Raw genomic sequence first — 17,373 nt, forward strand, 5'->3', positions numbered from 1 at the left:
TATGCCACAATCTTCTACATTTTTCGCTTCTCTCTAGAAGGTACCATATGAGGTTGAATTTTATCAGAGCATGATATTTTCAAGCAGATATAAACTAGTTCTTATTGATAATAGCCTGTCTCCATGTCAGTGCATTTTCACTTGCCTACTTTCCTCACTATTTGGTGCCAGTCATTTTTTGTTAGAAATTATGCACTGGCAGATGTTTTGCACAGCAGGCCATTCAGTAGATAGAAAGAGTGGCCAGTTTGCATCAGAGATAATTTCTGTTTTGCTTTGGAACTTTGCTTCATGGAGTCATTATGATTTTATTTGTGAGACTCATACACAGAGTACATCTGTTTGCTGCTCTGAATAGTTAAAGGTCCATTTTTTGGAATCTAAAGAATTATTTCCTAATGGAAACTTGTGTTGAAGTTTGTGTTCTGTGTTTTCAATAAACCAGGGAAATGAAATCTCTCCAGGAAGCCCTTCAAAAGCAGCTTAATGAGGCAGCTGAGAAAGCAGAGAAACAGCAGGCTACCGTGAGTGATTCTCTTTCTTTCTTTATTTTTGTTATTCTTCTGTTGTTTCTTAACACTGCCTTGAGAATTTATTAGCTCAAAAACTTAGTAAAAAAAGAATGGATTTCACATATATATTACTACTCTGCAAGCTTCAAAAGAAAGGAGCTGGAAAAAACTTTAATGTTCTAAAATATTAAGATTCCTGGTTTTCCTTATTTCTGTGGAATTTAGGGATGTTTATACAATTTTGGAGACTTTAGACAGGAAATTTAGGCCTAAGCCTCTCCCTGGTGAATGATCTTTATGGATCCTCACATCTCATCTCTACTAATATACACTGTCATACATCCATTGACTTTTTAGGAATTACTATGGATTTTCAGCAACAAAATAGAAGTAGAGTGTCTGATTTTGACCATAGTGGAACTAATTATCACTATAAAAGGTCTTATTAAGTCCCATTAAGATTTCATGCTTTATTGAAATTCTGGTTCTGGGCAAACTGCACAGTTGTTTTGACTTCCATGTAGCAATGTAATGTTTTGGAGCATAAATAGACATATTTTGCCACTGTAGGCAAAAAAAAGGTAGAATCGTGTTTACTAAGATGAAAGTATATTACTGTGTTGGTTACCAATATCCCTGTAACCTGGACATAACTGAGCATGAGTTGACTAGATAATCTCCAGAGGTTCCTTCAGACCTCAAGTGTTTCATTCGAACTCTGGACTTGAAAGCAACCTGCTAGAAGTGTTTATAGATCTATTTTATATTTCATATTGGATAACTACTGATTTATTTACTAAGATTTTGCTGTCTTCTAGGGTCACAAAGCAAGGGCTTGTCCAGGACAGAGGTTTAAATGTAATTATTATATTCAACAAATATTTACAATGCCTTGTTTTGTATGACTGTGATTTGTATGTGGCTTTATGCCCTTGGTGAACAAAACGTCAGAGTGTATGTTTTGCTACCTTCTGATTAGAAACAGCATAGATTGTGGACCAAACTATTCCTTTTGCAGGTTTCTTTCAGTTAATCTGATTTTTGAAAACACGTGTTTTCCCTTTGTTGCTCAAAAGTCTGAAGAGTAAAGATGCTTTTTGTTCTTGTGTACCACACAACATATAATTAGTGTATTTTTGGTACTTGTATTTTTGTCTAGAGGAAAAAAAAGAACTTCTATCCTCTTCAGGAGAGAAAAGAAGTAATCTTGAAAGCTGTACTGAGTTTGGAAAGGATAGCATATTTTGGTGATCTTTGTTGTTTTGTACCAAGACAATCTATAAATTGTCTATGTTGAATCCTGGAGTCACAGGATGTTGAGGGACTGGAATGGACCTTAAAGATCATTTAGTCCCACCCTCCCCTGCCGTGGGCAGGGGCAGCTCCCACTATCCCAGGTTGTTCAAGGCCTGATTGAACCTGGCTTTGGGCACTGTAAGGGTTGGGTGTCCACAGCCTCCCCAGGCCACCTCTGCCAGTGCCTCACCTCCCTCACAGTGGAAGGTTTCTCCTTAATGCCTGACCTGAATTTCCCCTCTTTCCATTGATCCCTTCCTTGTTCCTTCTTGTCCTGAACCTGCAGTTCCTGAGGCAGGGTCTCTCTCCAGCTCCCCTGGAGGTCCCTTCACAGGCTGGAAGGTTCTTCTGAGGTCTCCATGCAGCCTTCTCTTCTCCAGGCTGAGCAGCTCCAACTCTTTCAGCCTGGCTCCACAGGGGATGTGCTCCAGTGCTCCAACAGCTTTGTCACCCTGCTCTGGGCTTGTTCCCTGTTGTTCCTGTGCTGGAGACACCAGACCTGGGCACACTGCTTCAGGTGGGATTTACAGGAGCAGAGCAGAATCACCTCCTTCAATACAGTTCTGAAATCGGAAAGAAATGAGTATCTGGTTGTCTCTGATAAGTTCTCAGAACATACCAGTTGAAAGCTGACATTTTTTCAGGTGCGTTGAATGCATTCCTGTTGACCTTTATCAGCACAATGAATTCTAGTCCTACAAATGGAAAGTGGAAAACATATTTCATTGTTGAACCTCTTGATTGGATTTTGATACTCAAGACTAATTCAGGAGTGGATTACATAAATCTGTAATGAATGGATTTGTTTGTGTTTGTTATACAGTGCTTTTTTTTTTTGAGCAACAGTGCCTTGTGTACATTCAGTCCCACTCCAGCACTTTGCAGAGCACAAGATTTGTTCTACACAAAACAACATCTGCTCTTAACTGTGAGCAAAATATCACCTGGTGCAGAAAGCAGGAAAAGCTCCTCTGAGTGCATGACAGAACCTGGCTTGGAGTGGTGGCAGATGGTTAAAGAGTCTGAATTCCTGAGCTATATTCCAGTACTTGCCACTAATAGCATATTAAACTTGCTAATAATTGTAAGGAAATCAGGACTGTGTCCTTGGTTTGTGACATTTGCTTCTTTGTGCCTCAGAGTACAATGTGCATAGTGAAGCTCAACAATACAGTAAGACTGAATAAATATTTTAAAAGTGCCTCAGGATCCTCAGATGAAAATTCCAGTAGAAATGGAAAGATATTATTATTGACACACAAGGTTAATTTATACCTGGTTTCTCTATGTGTTCCTTGTTTTTCCCAAAGCAATGTGAAATCTGTGAAAGAAGGTCTAAGTACTTCAACGCAAGACTAGTGAGAGGATGGGAGATTGAATTTAAATCTCATTTAATTAATTGTGAAACTTGTTTCCAATCCAATTTAAGTTTATTTTATATTGTAGGACTTGGTGAAGTAAATCTTGATTTTCATCAGAGTAAATGAAAGTAGAATTACCTTTCACAAAGACTAACCAAGCACTGGTGGGAGGGGGAAGGGTGGAAATACATATTTCTTTTCTGCACTTGCCAAGGAGGTATAGCACAGTGCTTTTGTTAATTGGCTCTATAAATTCAACAGGTAACACCTGCCTGAAGGGGTCCTTTATTAGCCATGTTTTGACCCTTTAGGACCAGAGAAGCCAAGAGCTGTGGGCAGCAGAGAGGTTGCTGCTGTGAGCAGCTGCTGAAGGGTTGGTGGGTCCCAGCTCTGGCTGGGAGAGGGGAGCCAGGGGAGCTGCTGCTGCCTGGGAACAGCCCTCCGAGGGCAGAAGCAGCAGCTCAGGCTGGAGGAAAGTGACAGGACTGTAAAGACATTGCTGTGCTCTAGAGCAGCAATCACACTGAGGGCTGACCTGGGGAATCTCACCAAGAGTGAGCTCTGCCTTGCTGGATTGTGTTCCTGCATCTGCAGCACCGACAGAAAGCAGCAGCATTCTGTCTTAGGATAGGTCTTTCCTAGAGAATGGATGGCAGATCTCAGATACATTTGTGCCTGTTGTTTCAGCTGTTTTGTCTGGGATAGTAAAATGTGCAGAGAAACACTAGTTATGATAAGGGTGGTTTAAATTTTAGACTAGTCCTGCATTGCAAAGTTCAAGGTCAAATCCAGTCTTCCAGAAAGACTTTGGTTGTGCAGGATCTTCTCTACAGATGGTCTCACACCAGAACTCTGGATTATTTTATATCTAAAATCATTTCAGAAGGACCATACTGGGTTTAGTTACACATTATGCATATAAAAGATGTAAGACGTCATTCCAAATAACCTGAGGTCCTCTTTAACAATCATTGAAGATTAACAAGGCTTTTCCGTCTGCATTTACATCAAATACCTAAGCAATTTGTATGAAGTTTTTGTGCAGTGAAAAAAATATTAATACTGTCAAGCTATAACTGTGAAGTGGAGCCATTTCTTCCAGCCACAGAGTTGGAGATCAGGGACTCACTTTCACTTTTGTTAACAAAAAGCCTCAGAGCAAATGACACATGTAACTTGAAAGTGTCTTGCTTTGTTTGTTTGGGGTTTTTAGTGAATTTGAATAAATAGAATAAGGATTGATTCTGTATGTCTTCATTAGGTGAAAAGGCTCTTAGAGCTTTTGGGAGACTGACTTTTTGCTTGGCTGGACTTCATACTCACTGTTTGCATGTTTAGAAATAGTTACATTTTTAGCAAGTTTGCAAACTTATTTCCCATTAACTGCAGTTAAAGCTTATATAAAGAGCTGGCTGGTTCTGGATGAGGGAGAAGATAAAGAAACATGGAAACACTCAAAAATAATTTGGCTAAGTAGAGTAAGCTTAGTCTACCTTTTCTGTTTTATTCCATTGGTATTTTATATCATGCTAGCAATTTTAAAGAAGATATGCTAATGGATTGTTGGGCAATACAGTTACAGTAGTGTACATCAAAATAAAGGAGAAAATAGGTCTGTGTAATTTCCTTTTTTTACTCAGTGTTCATTATGAGAAATGAGAAGTAACACTTTATGTATGACTTATAAAAAGAAACCATAAAAATATGGGTATTTTTAAGTCAGTAGGCTTAAGGATTATTTTAATTCATTATGTGAAATGAATTGTGTTCATTATAAGAAATGAGAATTTAGTAACAGTTTATGTATGACTTATAAAAAGAAACCATAAACAATATGGGTATTTTTAAGCCAATAGGGTTTTTCTAGTAATAAAAGGCTAACAGAATGTGGGGAATTTGATTCAGTATTATCTCCATACTTGGAAGATTTTTTAGTAAAAAGACCTGATGTTCTTTTCCCTTCAAAACTATTTGTTTTTTCTAGTAAAAGCTTTTATGACTGTTCATAAAGTCCTAAATGTTCCTTCAGCAAAAGTTTAATTTACTAATCAAACCCTAACTTGCAGCTGAGAAGTTACATTCATCTTAGAAACACTAATAGGTGAAGGTCTATTTAGCTTTGCTTTTAAAAGTACTTAGCACTCTGTAGAACACTTTTTGCCCAAAGGAAAGAATATTTTCTCTGTTTTACATAATAGCCCAGACAGTTCTCTCCGGCTTTTGAAGTCAATTTTTACGCTGTAACTTGAAGATTAGAGCAGGGAAATGAACACTGAGTATGTCAGTGTTTCCAGATATGACCAGAATAGTCAAGTGTCAATGAATGAATTTCAGTTACACCTGAACTGCTCATTTTAGTCCTGGGTAAGGTACAAGAAGCCTGGAGATGAGCAAATGTGCTCATAGCTGAGTCTTGGCTGTGCAGTAATGATGTTATATTGGGATTTTCCATCCTCTCATGGATAACTGCTGTTGTCTGACTCTGAGAATTAGATCGCTGCCATCTGCTAATGCATTCTCTATTTTGATGGGGGAAAATTTAATTTAAACATTTCAAGGTCACCAACTGCTGTGAGTAAAAGAATGGGAAGTGTTGTCTTTAATAAACATAATGAGCTCTGAAACACACAAAGCTCTGAGTATCTGATGACTGTCTCCAGGATATGGAAACAGTGTCCTTGCTTAGGACTGAAAAGTTCAGCCTTAGGACAATATATTTTCATTCTGTATTGTCATAATTGCAGCCAGATAGTAATTAAAGGCAGACAACATGTGGAAAGAGGTGACTGTTATGTTTTTCGCTATTAATTTAGAGCTGGGTATAAATGTCTGTTATTGTTTATTATACTATCAGGATTTGATGACTGAACATAGTATTTTTACATCTCTGCTAGAATATTCTAGTATGTCTTGTCCTTGAGACTTACTAGAAGGATCATGCAAATGGTCTGGTCCAGACTGATGTGCTTTAAAGCATGAAGCTGTACACATGGATACACTTAAATGGATGAGTAAAGTTACTCCTTTATTGGCTCCAGTAGACAGGTCATATCAGTCCCTCCTATGGAATTCTCCAAACCCTCCATATCTGTACTTTGTGACTAACAAAGTGGTTCTTCATTTGGTAGAGACTTAGGAAAAGACCCTTAAAATGCTCTTACAATATAAAGGCAAAAATTATTGAGCTCCTAAATAATATTTCTATTATTTTTTGAAAAATGAAGTTATGTAAAAAAAATTGTTTTGAGTTTTTAATTTGTTAATTTATTTTTTTTAAATTCAGCTAAGCTAAAACAGTATGTTTGCAGTATGTAAGATGTCCATATCAGTGATACAAGATGCATGTGTATGTGAACAGTAATTAACAAAATTTAACTAACATGGATTACTGGATAAATTTATAGTACTGGGCTGTCTTAAATGTCTCTGCCCCAAAAGATCCAAACTGTGTAGAGATAATAATTTTGGTATCACATCTCTTTAATGATTTCATATATATTCATAGCTAGAAATAAAGTGCCTTGAAGGAATATTAATATTCCTGAGAGATAGGTCTAAGAAAGAGAACACTCTTTAATGGAGGTTAGTATATTTGTTTTTTCAGTATTTGATGGTAGATAGCTGGCAAATCCTTTGAACTGCTGAAAAAACAAAATAAGCACAACAAATGGCTGTATTGTGTTTCTCCCCGTTCATCTTGATCTGATATTTTGATTATGACCTTTATATTTTGTCATGCAAAATCTTCATATTTATTATCTCTGCATGTACTAAATGTCAGTATTGGTGGATGTCATTGTTGAATAAAGCCTCATTCTCAGCCAGCAGGTGGATGTGGAACAGTATTGCCACAATCAAAGCACTCAGACAAAACTTGGGCAGAGTTTGTAAAAGAAGTTCTGTTTGTAAAAGACATTCTGTCAGGGAGCCCTGGTCTCATGGAGCCCACCTACATTTCTGTCTCAGGTGATGATGGCATTCTCTGCCTTCTCTTTTGGTACAGCTGAGAGTGCTGGCAGCTCAGGGATGGTTTTAAATTGCTGATATGTCTGCTGGAGTGTGGACATGATTGTGAGAACAGCTATCATACCATGTAGATTTGGTGTCATTTTTTATCTACATGACATCCAAACCATTAACCTTTGGGTCAATGCCTCTGTTATCTGAATCTGTTTCATACAGGAGTTTTGTTTTTCTTAACAAATCTGTTGCAGTGTCAGAACAGCTGCAGTTTCCCTGGAACTTGGGTAGAGTTTTGGGACATTGTGTAAATAGGGATGAGTATTTTGCTAATTGAACTATCCAAAAGCATCTTCCTTCAAAGTAATGGAAATGTGTTCTTTTAATCCTAGTTGTTTATAATTACATCCTCCTTTCTCCCGTTGTATTCCATAAACTCTGATTAAAGCTCAATCCTGAAAAAACTCACTTGTAAAATGAATTTTTTAACCTATGTTTGATTAAATTCAGTCTTAAGCCTTTTAACTGGAATTTCTACTTTCCTAGTCAAGCCATTGGCTTCAGCAGGATCTAAAGACCATATTTGAGTGCTTTCATGTATAACACACTTTATTCCACAGGTGGGTCTGACTAGAAGCAAGGTCTTCGTCTAGTTGGGAACAACACTGTAGCATTCAAATAAAATAACTGTGTTAGAAACCTGCTCTGATAGATATGTTCTTAGAGAGGAAAAATATTTTTGTTGGAAAATCAGTTAATACTGTTTTAAAAATCCTCATTCTTTGACGATCACGGTGAAAAATAAACACTGTCTACTGGTACAAAACAAAAGTAGGCCTATTTATGTACAGCAATTTTTCTTCATTTGATTATAAGTTTTCTAGTAAGTATGCTAAATGTTTGTAGATCTAGCAAATACTTGACTGTGGCCTGTACCAATTTGGTATGTATGCAAAATGTTTTGGTTTGGTGGTTAGTTTTTTTTTCCCAAAACTTTTAAAAGCATAAAAAACCAATTAGTATTTACAATTACATTTCAGCAACTCCCACTCAACATTTCTTTAAAATTGTAGATCAACTTTTTGAAGACTGAAATGGAAAGGAAGAGCAAAATTATACGAGATCTTCAGAATGAGGTAAGAGGAGCATTTGATTGTCATCTCACTTCAGGTTTCATACTGGAAAAAAGTGTGGTTTGGCTACATATATAAAACATGTTCCTGTAGTAGGTAAAAAAAGGCACCAGGGAAATTGTCTGGACAGAAAAACAAACGAAAATGACTGTGTGCATTTAGAAATAGTGTTTTCTTGAATGCAATGGTTGGCTCCATGCTAGTGGTGCTTAGTTTGATAGCACACCTCTGTAACTTTCTGCTGCTTTTTCAGAAAGGAGGTTCTGTAGATTATTGACACACAGTGAAATGTCATTCATGTTGTTATTGCTTGCTTTAAAAATAAATAGCAAGAGGAGGAGAAAGGAAAGCAATCTCAGAACTGAGATTACTAATAAAATTTAAAAAAACCTCAAACTCCTACAATGTTTTTTTAAGCTTTGTATGCCATGATAGCAATCATGGCAATATCAATCCCAGATTGATCCCAAAATTCCAAATAAAATATAAAATATGTTCTAAATAATGTTTGTTGGTATCAAGCTGAATTTATTTTGAAATTTGGTCTTGGAATAGAAGCTTAAAATATTTGAGCAGCATTATATTTCTTTTCCCCCTTATCCCTTTCTCTCCAAACAATTTGCCTAAATCATGATGTAATTTCCCTTTCTGTTTCTTTATTTTGCAAAGAACTTTGCACATGAAAATATTTTATTCATACAATGTCTTGTTCTCTTGCCAGCCAGGCTTCCTGTCTTTATCTGCTTTGCTCAGTTCTTATGCTTTTCTAAACTATTCTGTGTCTCTGCATATGAAAACTTGGTCTCCTCAAAGCTGTCATTTAAACAGAGATCTCTGATTTCTTTGGTCTATGAGAGTGTGTATATATATAAGGCAAATCTGAAAAAATGTCTACATTCCTTTTTAAGTCATAAATGTGTCCTGGTTTTGGAAAGGACAGGATGAATTTTTGGCAGTAGTCAGGGAGGGGGCATGGCCAGCCCATAATGTTATTTGATACCATCTTGCATCACTTGCCAGGGGCAGGGGCAGGGGACTCTCATTTCTGGTTCTCTTTGAGAGAGAAAAGCATGGTGACTGAAATGGTCTGGTACTGTTTTATTTGCAGTGTAAGTTTTTTTTTCTTCTACCTTTTGTTATTAATATTGTTGCTGTTCCTGTCCATTTTCTTATCTCATTGCTGTTTGTAGTAAATTGTTCTTATCTCACTCAGCCTGTGATTTCCACCTTTGTGCCAATTCTCACTTCCATTCCTGGAGTGGAAAGTGGGAGGGGGAAGGAGAAGAGGAAGTGAGCTGGTTTAGAAGAGTCTCACTGGCCTTCTGGGTTAGGGAGCACTGTTTCCTAAACCACCACAGTAGGAAATGGCTCTTTCAGTTGCTTGTGTTAATTAGGCCAAGCTCTCAGTTGTCTTCATCTCCAGTCAAAAATGCCTTGCTTTCTTTTCTCACTGTTACCATGGGATGCTTTGCAGCTGAGCCTGTGAACTGTAATAAATCACATCAGTCTCATCCTATTGACCAGTCATTAAAAATCTTTTACTGAACACAACTATATACTTCATTAATCAACATTCAAACTGTCTGTCTGTTAATGATTTGCTTAGGTAGGTCAGTAGACTTCTCTAATATTTACCGAATTTATAGCACATTTTAGAAAATCTACTTTGAAAGGAATCTTTCTTTTGGCACCAAATATCAGCTACTATGTGGAAAAGGAACCAAAAGCTCTACCTTCCTAATGGCTTTCTATTAAACTTCTATACCATGTTTGTTAGTTCCCTAAACGTAAACACATCAATTTTTTTGACATTTGTCTGAATTTAAATTATATGATTTTGAGGAAATATTACATTATTTAGGTCCTGCCTCCAAACACTGAATACACACTGCTTTTTAAAATCTCATAAATTTGGATGTGCTATATATTTAAATAATAATAATATATTTAAATGATAATTTTTAAATAGCATTTTCTGTGTTGGTTTTGAAAGAATAATCTGCATACAGATATGTAGAGACAGATGATGAAAGCGCTTCCTTCGTAGCTGCGCTTGTTCTTCCAAGTGCTGCATTCGCCCTCATTTTGAATTGCCAGATTGTGCATTTTGCAATCTCAGGCTCTTCCGTGGCTGTAGCAATAAGTTCCTATTGAGTTCTGCTCTTTCAGTGCCTTTCAGCTTGGCCATTGGGAGACACAAATCGATGGCAGCAGCCTTGCAGCTGAATGCAGCAGCTTCATGTCGAGTGTGAGGAGAGCACCTTGGACAGAAAGGCAATTTTTAGCCCCGGGACTGAGGCAGAAAGCTTTTTATTTTCAGGGTGGAAGCTTTGTGAAGAACACGTTAAGCAGTTTAGCAAGTTGTCTTGAAGAGTTCTGACTTTCGTGGGCTATTGCAATCCAGTTTTTAAAGTTGTTAGAGAGATGCCTCTGCCCAAATTAAAGTGCAAATGAGACCATATTGAACAGTAAATATGAGCTAAAGTGAGATAGAAAGAAATAGAAAAAGGGAGAGGAGAGAAGGAGAGTGTCAGAGAGACAGATTAAGCAGAAAATGTCACCATTCCTGTTCCTGTTGAGGCAAATTGTAATGCAAATGCCTTTTCGAATTCTGTAAGGGGTTACTGTGCCTTGATTAATCTCTCTTGTCTTATTTATATCTTTGCTGGTGAAGATGTTATCAATATATAAAATCAAGCCACTATGATCAAATAGTTAAAGGGTCCCTTAATATTCTATTAACAGTTACTAATAAACTGTTTTGGTTTTTTCTGTCCCACTTTCAGAACAAAAGCCTCAAAAACAAGCTCCTGTCAGGAAACAAGCTTTGTGGTATCCACGCAGAAGAGGTAAGGAAGATTCCTCTCTATTCTAAATCTAATGTACCTAAAAGAAGTTTGCATTAAAGTCTTTTTTACTGGGGTTCTGGTGTATTATACATGTACACAAGGATATATATATATATATATATATATACACACACACCAGAATACAGAATATATATTATGCTTATATGGTGAGTGTTCTAAAGTGCTCTCATCCCAACTCATTTCTGTGACTTCACAAGAAGCAGCTCAAAGGTATTAGAAAGCAAGTTGCAAATTCAGATTTTAGACAAAAAAATCATCTGGGCATGCCTATGATAGAACTCTACAGATATATACATTTATAACATATATAAACCAGTTTTAATTTCCATGATCTCCATGTATGCACTAAGACAGGAATTGTGAAAGCTCTGTTTTGAAATTAACTTGGAGACAGGGAATATCTATTATTATTGATTCCCAGAATGTTTCATTATTTCAGGGGGAAAAGGGTCACTTTATGGAGCTGAGGGAAAGAAATCTCCCCTCTCCTGAGGAGTGAGATAGATAGTCAATGATACAAAAGCCTTATTTTTGGCAGATTGCTCAATGTAGAAGTACCTGCACTCATGGGAGCACTCCTTTTAACTTTTCATTAAAAAAAGCTATTACATGTGATGTGAATCTGATTTAGTCACATTACTTTAGTCTGGATATTTTGCATATATAATTTCTGTTAAGGTCATTGCACCTTGCCAGAATGAAACCAAAGCATAAAAAATTTCCTCAGTACTAAAATTTTCCTAATTATGGTTGAATGCATTTTCTTCTTTAGAGTCTCTACCTTTTACCTTAGAGATCAGTACTTAGGAGGTCAAGTTTCTGATAAATTCTCAAAGGTAGGAAATAATAGGGTCAGGAGTATTTTCTTTTTCATTTTTCAAAATCTGTTGTCTTCCTTTATCCCTCTTGTTGCTTTCAAACATGTCACAGTATAGGAGTACAGATGTATTTTCTCCCCTTCTTTACTGCTTAAAAAGACCAGCAGGACGTGCAAATAGTTTCCTGTTTCCCCCTCTTTTTCAAGTTTGTTTTTCCTGGTGTATTGGGTTTCCAAGGCAATGTTTTGGTAGTGGGGAGAGCTATTGGGGTGGCTTATTCTGGGAAGCTTCCAGAAGCTTCCCCCGTGTCCAACACTGCTACTGTCAACCAGCTCCACTCTGAACCCACCCTTGGCCCAGGCTGGGACAATCAGAGGTGGAGTAACCCCTCTGTGATCATGTGTTTAAGAACAAAAAACGCTGTTGCCCAGTAATAATGGTTGGCAGAGCAGAGAGGAGTGAGAAGATATGAAAGAATCATCTCTGCAAGGGCAGGGCAAGAGGAAGGAGAGGAGCTGCTCCAGGCCCTGGAGCTGAGATCCCCCTGCAGCCTCGGGGGGAGCCCCAGGTCAGAGCAGGAGGATGCCCCAAAAGAAGGTTGGGACCTTGTGGGAAGGCAGTTCTGGGGCAGGGACTGTGGATCCATGGAGGGAGGAGCCCAGGCTGGAGCAGCTTCTGGTAGTACTTGAGAGCCCATGGAGGAGCCCTGCTGGAGCAGCAGTTCCTGAAGGATGCAGCCCAGGAAAAGGGATCCTGCCAGAGCAGTTGGTAAAGAAATGCAGCCCATGGCAAGGACTCACGTTGGACACGTTTGTAGAGGACTGTTTCCTGTGGAAATACATTTCCCCGTGATGGAGCAGGGGAAATCCTCTCCCTGAGGAGGGAGCAGAACAGAAATGTGATTGACTGGGAGCACAGCCCTCATTCCATCTGCCTGTGCTGCTGCAGGAGGAGGAGGAGGTAGAGGCTGGGAAGCAGAGGAGGGGAAGCTGGTTTCAAGATTTCTTTTACTTCTTGTCCTGCTCTGATTTTGATTGGTAATAAATTCAGTGAATTTCCCCAAGTCAAGTCTTTGTCTACGATGGTAATTGGTGAGCAACCTCTCTCTGTCCTCAACCCATGAACCTTTTGCTCTATCTTCTGTTCACTGGCCAGTTGAGGAAGCGATAGAGTGGCTTTGGTGGCGTCCAGACAGGGTCAAACCATCACACCTGGCTGCATAATATTTAAGTCATTGGTAATTGACTTGAAGATCTTTTCTCTGATTATGTCTTTTTTCACATTTGCATCTAAGGATCAGGCCTAAGGACAATTGAATTTTATTTCAGTGTGATAAATCCTGGAAGTCAGAGATCTTCAGAAAATTAAACATAAATTAAGTCATAGTCAATACAGCAGGTTGTGAGTGTATTTCAAAGTGTGAGAATCTCTTACTTTATGAATCATCCTGGTAAATTTGCAGCAATTAAGCACATTACCATTGGAACAAACAGAAATGCTACAGGGGAATCCTTTTTTTGTGGTCATTTTGCCAGTTAGGCTGTGCCAGCCAGAGAAACAGAGTGTTTCCTCTTTTTAATTAAATCCTGTGCTCATCAAGGACAAGAACCGTGTGAACTCGGTATCCTTTCAGTGATTATATCCAATACTTTTGTGGGTCCAGTTGCCTACCAGGGAGCTCCTGCTTGGTTCTGCTCCCCCAGGCTGCTTGCAGACAGACACACAGACAGGGATTCCTTGTTTCTGGCTGCAGCAGTGGAAGCATGACTGTGGTCCTGCAGTTTTTCCATGGCTGGATTTCCTTCTCCAAGAAGTCAGGGTCTTGAAGAGACAAAGGCAGAGTGATACAAACATTGGGGTTTCCAGGACACAGAGAGGGCCCTGTGCCAGGGCAGCACCACCAGACTGTGTATTTTAGAGGCCTGTGTTTAATGGTAATTTTATCTGTGTGACTCTGCTAAGGGCTCCCTTCCCTTGAAGCACAGAAAATCTGCAGAACAACCAAATTTCATCACAAAGAGTTACAGGTCATACACATGCTTTTGACCTGCATTGAATGTATTTAGCTTTATGGCTTAATTTCATCACAGGCTTCATACTTAGCAAATGAGTTATACCTTTATGGTAACTCTTAGATTCCTCTCCAGCCTATTTGGATACCTTGTACAGGACAGAAACTGTGTATTTCATCAAACATAGCCCTCAGAACAATTAAAATCACTGAACATTTCCTCATTGGTCTTGAGGTGATGTGGAATATATTCCATAGCTCAAGTGATTGCATTGCCCAGGTCAGAGGACAGTGCTATTGAATGAAGTAACAGCAGATAAAACCACAGAACAAAGAATTCTGCTGCACTGATCTTGGCTGTTTGTTTCAGATTTTACAGAATACCAGAAACGTTTTGGTCTCACTATTTAAACATTTAAAGAAAGTTCTAAAATTTTATTATTAGATCCATTCAGCCGTCTCAAAAGTCTATCAGTGGATTTGACTGCATCAATTGGAAAGAGAGAAAATCTTTCCTAAAATTCCAGCTTATGGAAATACTACTTTTGTAATGTGTTATGTTTGTGAAATGCTCTTTCAGGAAATGTGAAACAGACTTCTAATCCATTCCAAGGACTTCAAAACACTTGGCATTAATTAATACAAGGAAATTTATTGAATATCAGTTGGGACTGTGGATGTTATTAAAAATACATTATTATTTTCAGAGGATTCTTAGATAAATGGGGAAATAATGTTCCTTGGATAGTTGGGGTTAGTACAAAAAATCAATTTCTATTATGTTTGGTTTAAAGTAATTTAAAAAATATATAGACTATTACCTAGAATTATTTTAAGGATCTTTTTTAACAATATAGAAAATAAATACCATCTTAAACTGATATAGATAAGTATAACTAGGCCTGTGTTTCAAGGGCATGGTTCCAGACTGAGAACCTGGTTCCTTTGGACACCACCTGGAACACCATGATCTTTACCAAGCCTGTGAGCCTTTTTACTTCTAAGAATAAGATTGTTTACTTTGAAGGTGATGCCTTCAGTTATGCTTCATGGAAAGTATTAATGACAGCTCATATCTAAACTGTGTAAGCCCAACAGCTCTTCTTTATAGTACTAACTCAGGGATGTGCTTTAGGTGAGGTCCATTTTACATTTTCCGCTGTACTTCTGGTTTGTTTGACTTGTGAACCTGGAAAAGCAACTGACAGTTATTTGCTGGGGGATGTTCTGCATTTTAAATGGGATCTAGATTCTGCTGTTCTCAGAATTCACCATGCTTTTTTTAATATTTAAAATTAAAAAAAAAAAAAACAAACCAAACCTGATTTGATTATCCTTACTTTCAGTCAAAAAAGATCCAAGCCCAGCTGAAAGAGCTTCGTTATGGGAAAAAGGATTTGATTTTTAAGGTAAGTTTTATTTCACTATAGTTAGCTAACTTATTAGGGTTAATATAACATTGGAGTAAAGTAGGATTATGATAGCTGCCTTTATTACTGCAGTTCTAAGGAATAAGTTTGTTCTGAAAAGAGCTCAAAACACCAAGACATACTTAATGCCATAATGCATTTTCAGAAATATATTTATATTTTTATGCTCAGAAAAAGCAAATGTGTAGGTTACTGCTGATGAATAAAACTTGTTGCCCCATTCCATACATTCTGTAATGTCTTTCATCTTTGTAACTGAATGATATAATATTTTACAGATGCTTCTTGTTTTTCCTTTAATTAGCACTTCATGGCAAGTCAGGTATTGTTAACATTTAGAGCAAATCTCTGTGTTTATGACAAGCTTGAGCAATGTAATGTTCCTTAGGTCTGAAGATTTAAGAAAAAGAAGTGTCTGTTGCTTAAACAATCCAAATGAATAGTCTGTTCCAGCTGGCACATTTCAAAAAATAATAAAAGTTTTAAAAGTAATAGAGGGGAGGACAAAACATAAAGACATTGCTGAAGGTCACTGAAGTGCCTGTTAACACGGGGAGAAGTTAAATCCTGTTAAAGGAAGAGGAGAGAGATGCAGATCACCTGACTGAAAACTGGTAATGGAGAAGTCCTTTTCTATATTCCCAGCATAAAGGGTGAAGATTAAGTGCTCATCTTCCAAGTGATTAGACCTAGAATTACTTACAAAGTCATTCATGTCAAGATGAGTTCCAAATTGTCTTCTGGAAGTGCTGAACTCTGTTGTATAGACAGTGCTGTAAATACAGAGTAATGTAGGCCATTTAAAAGATACAGTGTGATTTCTGTAGTTTTTTGGTGTTGTTTTGGTTTTTTCCCATGCATATGTTTATTCCAAGTTTTATCAGGGACATTTATTTCTGGTCTTCATAAAACCAAAACCAGGGAAACAGATTTAGAGACAAAAATCCGGTATATTATAGATGTAGGCATTTAGCTTCTAACACCATCGAGCATTAACAAAAAGAACACATTTTCTTCAAATTCAGTTTAATGGAGAGCTTGAGCAGAGGTAAACATCAAAAATTCTAATCTTGCCTTGCTGTGAAAGTTTGTTTTCTTTAGCTGAAGCAGTAGGATTGTGCAGCACTATTATCTACTTGTTGTTTTCATTATGCTAATACACAGTGATCCCAGAAAAGGATCTGAGCTGTGCTAAGCTGTACACTAATGCTTAGCAAGGGGACTCCTGCCAAGTCCTGCCCACCTGAAAAAAGCTGACAGAAGATGAAAAAAAGAAGAGGGGAACATGAACAAGTGATCATGGAAAGGCTGTCCAGCAAGTCCCTGGCATGCAAGCAATGAAATCCACCTTCTCCTAACCCTGCCTCAGTACCCTGTGACAGTGCATGAGCTGAGGCACACGTGTAAAGAGCTGTAGTAAGGGAGGAAATGTGTCTGTTGTGAATGCGAATAGACCTGGGCTCATCTGACTGGATATAGCTTTCTCCACCATAGTCTCCACTTCAAATCCTTGGGGAATTATCTTCTGAAGGCTGTGTCTACATTTGACCACGTGAATTATGGCTTGATTTACACTGAATAGACATATGGTTGATTATGAGTGAGCACTGGAGCCACCAGCTGAGATGGAGATCCCAAGTTGGGTAGTGTGGGTTCTCCTCTGAGGGCTCTTACTGCAAAATAAGGATGGTTACTTGCCTTCTAGGTAAACCATGGTCTAATGCAATTAAAAACACTCTGAGAACTTGAGATGGAGAATGTTGGTGAATTGTGGATTCCAAAGCCCCACGTAGTGAGAACTATGTATTATATATTTATATGTAAATAATTGAAACATCTCTTGTGTGTGTGCAGTTCTCTATGAAAATTGAATGCCTGCTTTGCTAATATTGATATATCCTTTATATGTAACCAGAAATACTACTGCAGGTTTATTCATCAATCTTTTTCCTGACCAAGAAAATTTGATTTATGAAGCAGAT

At 37.8% G+C, this 17,373-nt stretch overlaps 1 protein-coding gene across 1 annotated transcript in view; it reads left to right on the forward strand.

Annotated features, from left to right (window-relative positions):
• The window catches only part of LUZP2 (leucine zipper protein 2), a 76,453-nt gene that overhangs the window by 36,780 nt on the left and 22,300 nt on the right, over positions 1 to 17,373 (forward strand). The window contains exons 4-7 of the mRNA XM_083863116.1: positions 446 to 524; positions 8,203 to 8,265; positions 11,049 to 11,111; positions 15,308 to 15,370. Coding sequence (XP_083719242.1) covers positions 446 to 524; positions 8,203 to 8,265; positions 11,049 to 11,111; positions 15,308 to 15,370 — 268 coding nt within the window. The remainder of the gene's footprint in view (positions 1 to 445; positions 525 to 8,202; positions 8,266 to 11,048; positions 11,112 to 15,307; positions 15,371 to 17,373) is intronic.

Source organism: Zosterops lateralis, assembly GCF_965231275.1.
Source record: "Zosterops lateralis genome assembly, chromosome: 6".
NCBI classification, from domain to species: Eukaryota; Metazoa; Chordata; class Aves; order Passeriformes; family Zosteropidae; genus Zosterops; species Zosterops lateralis.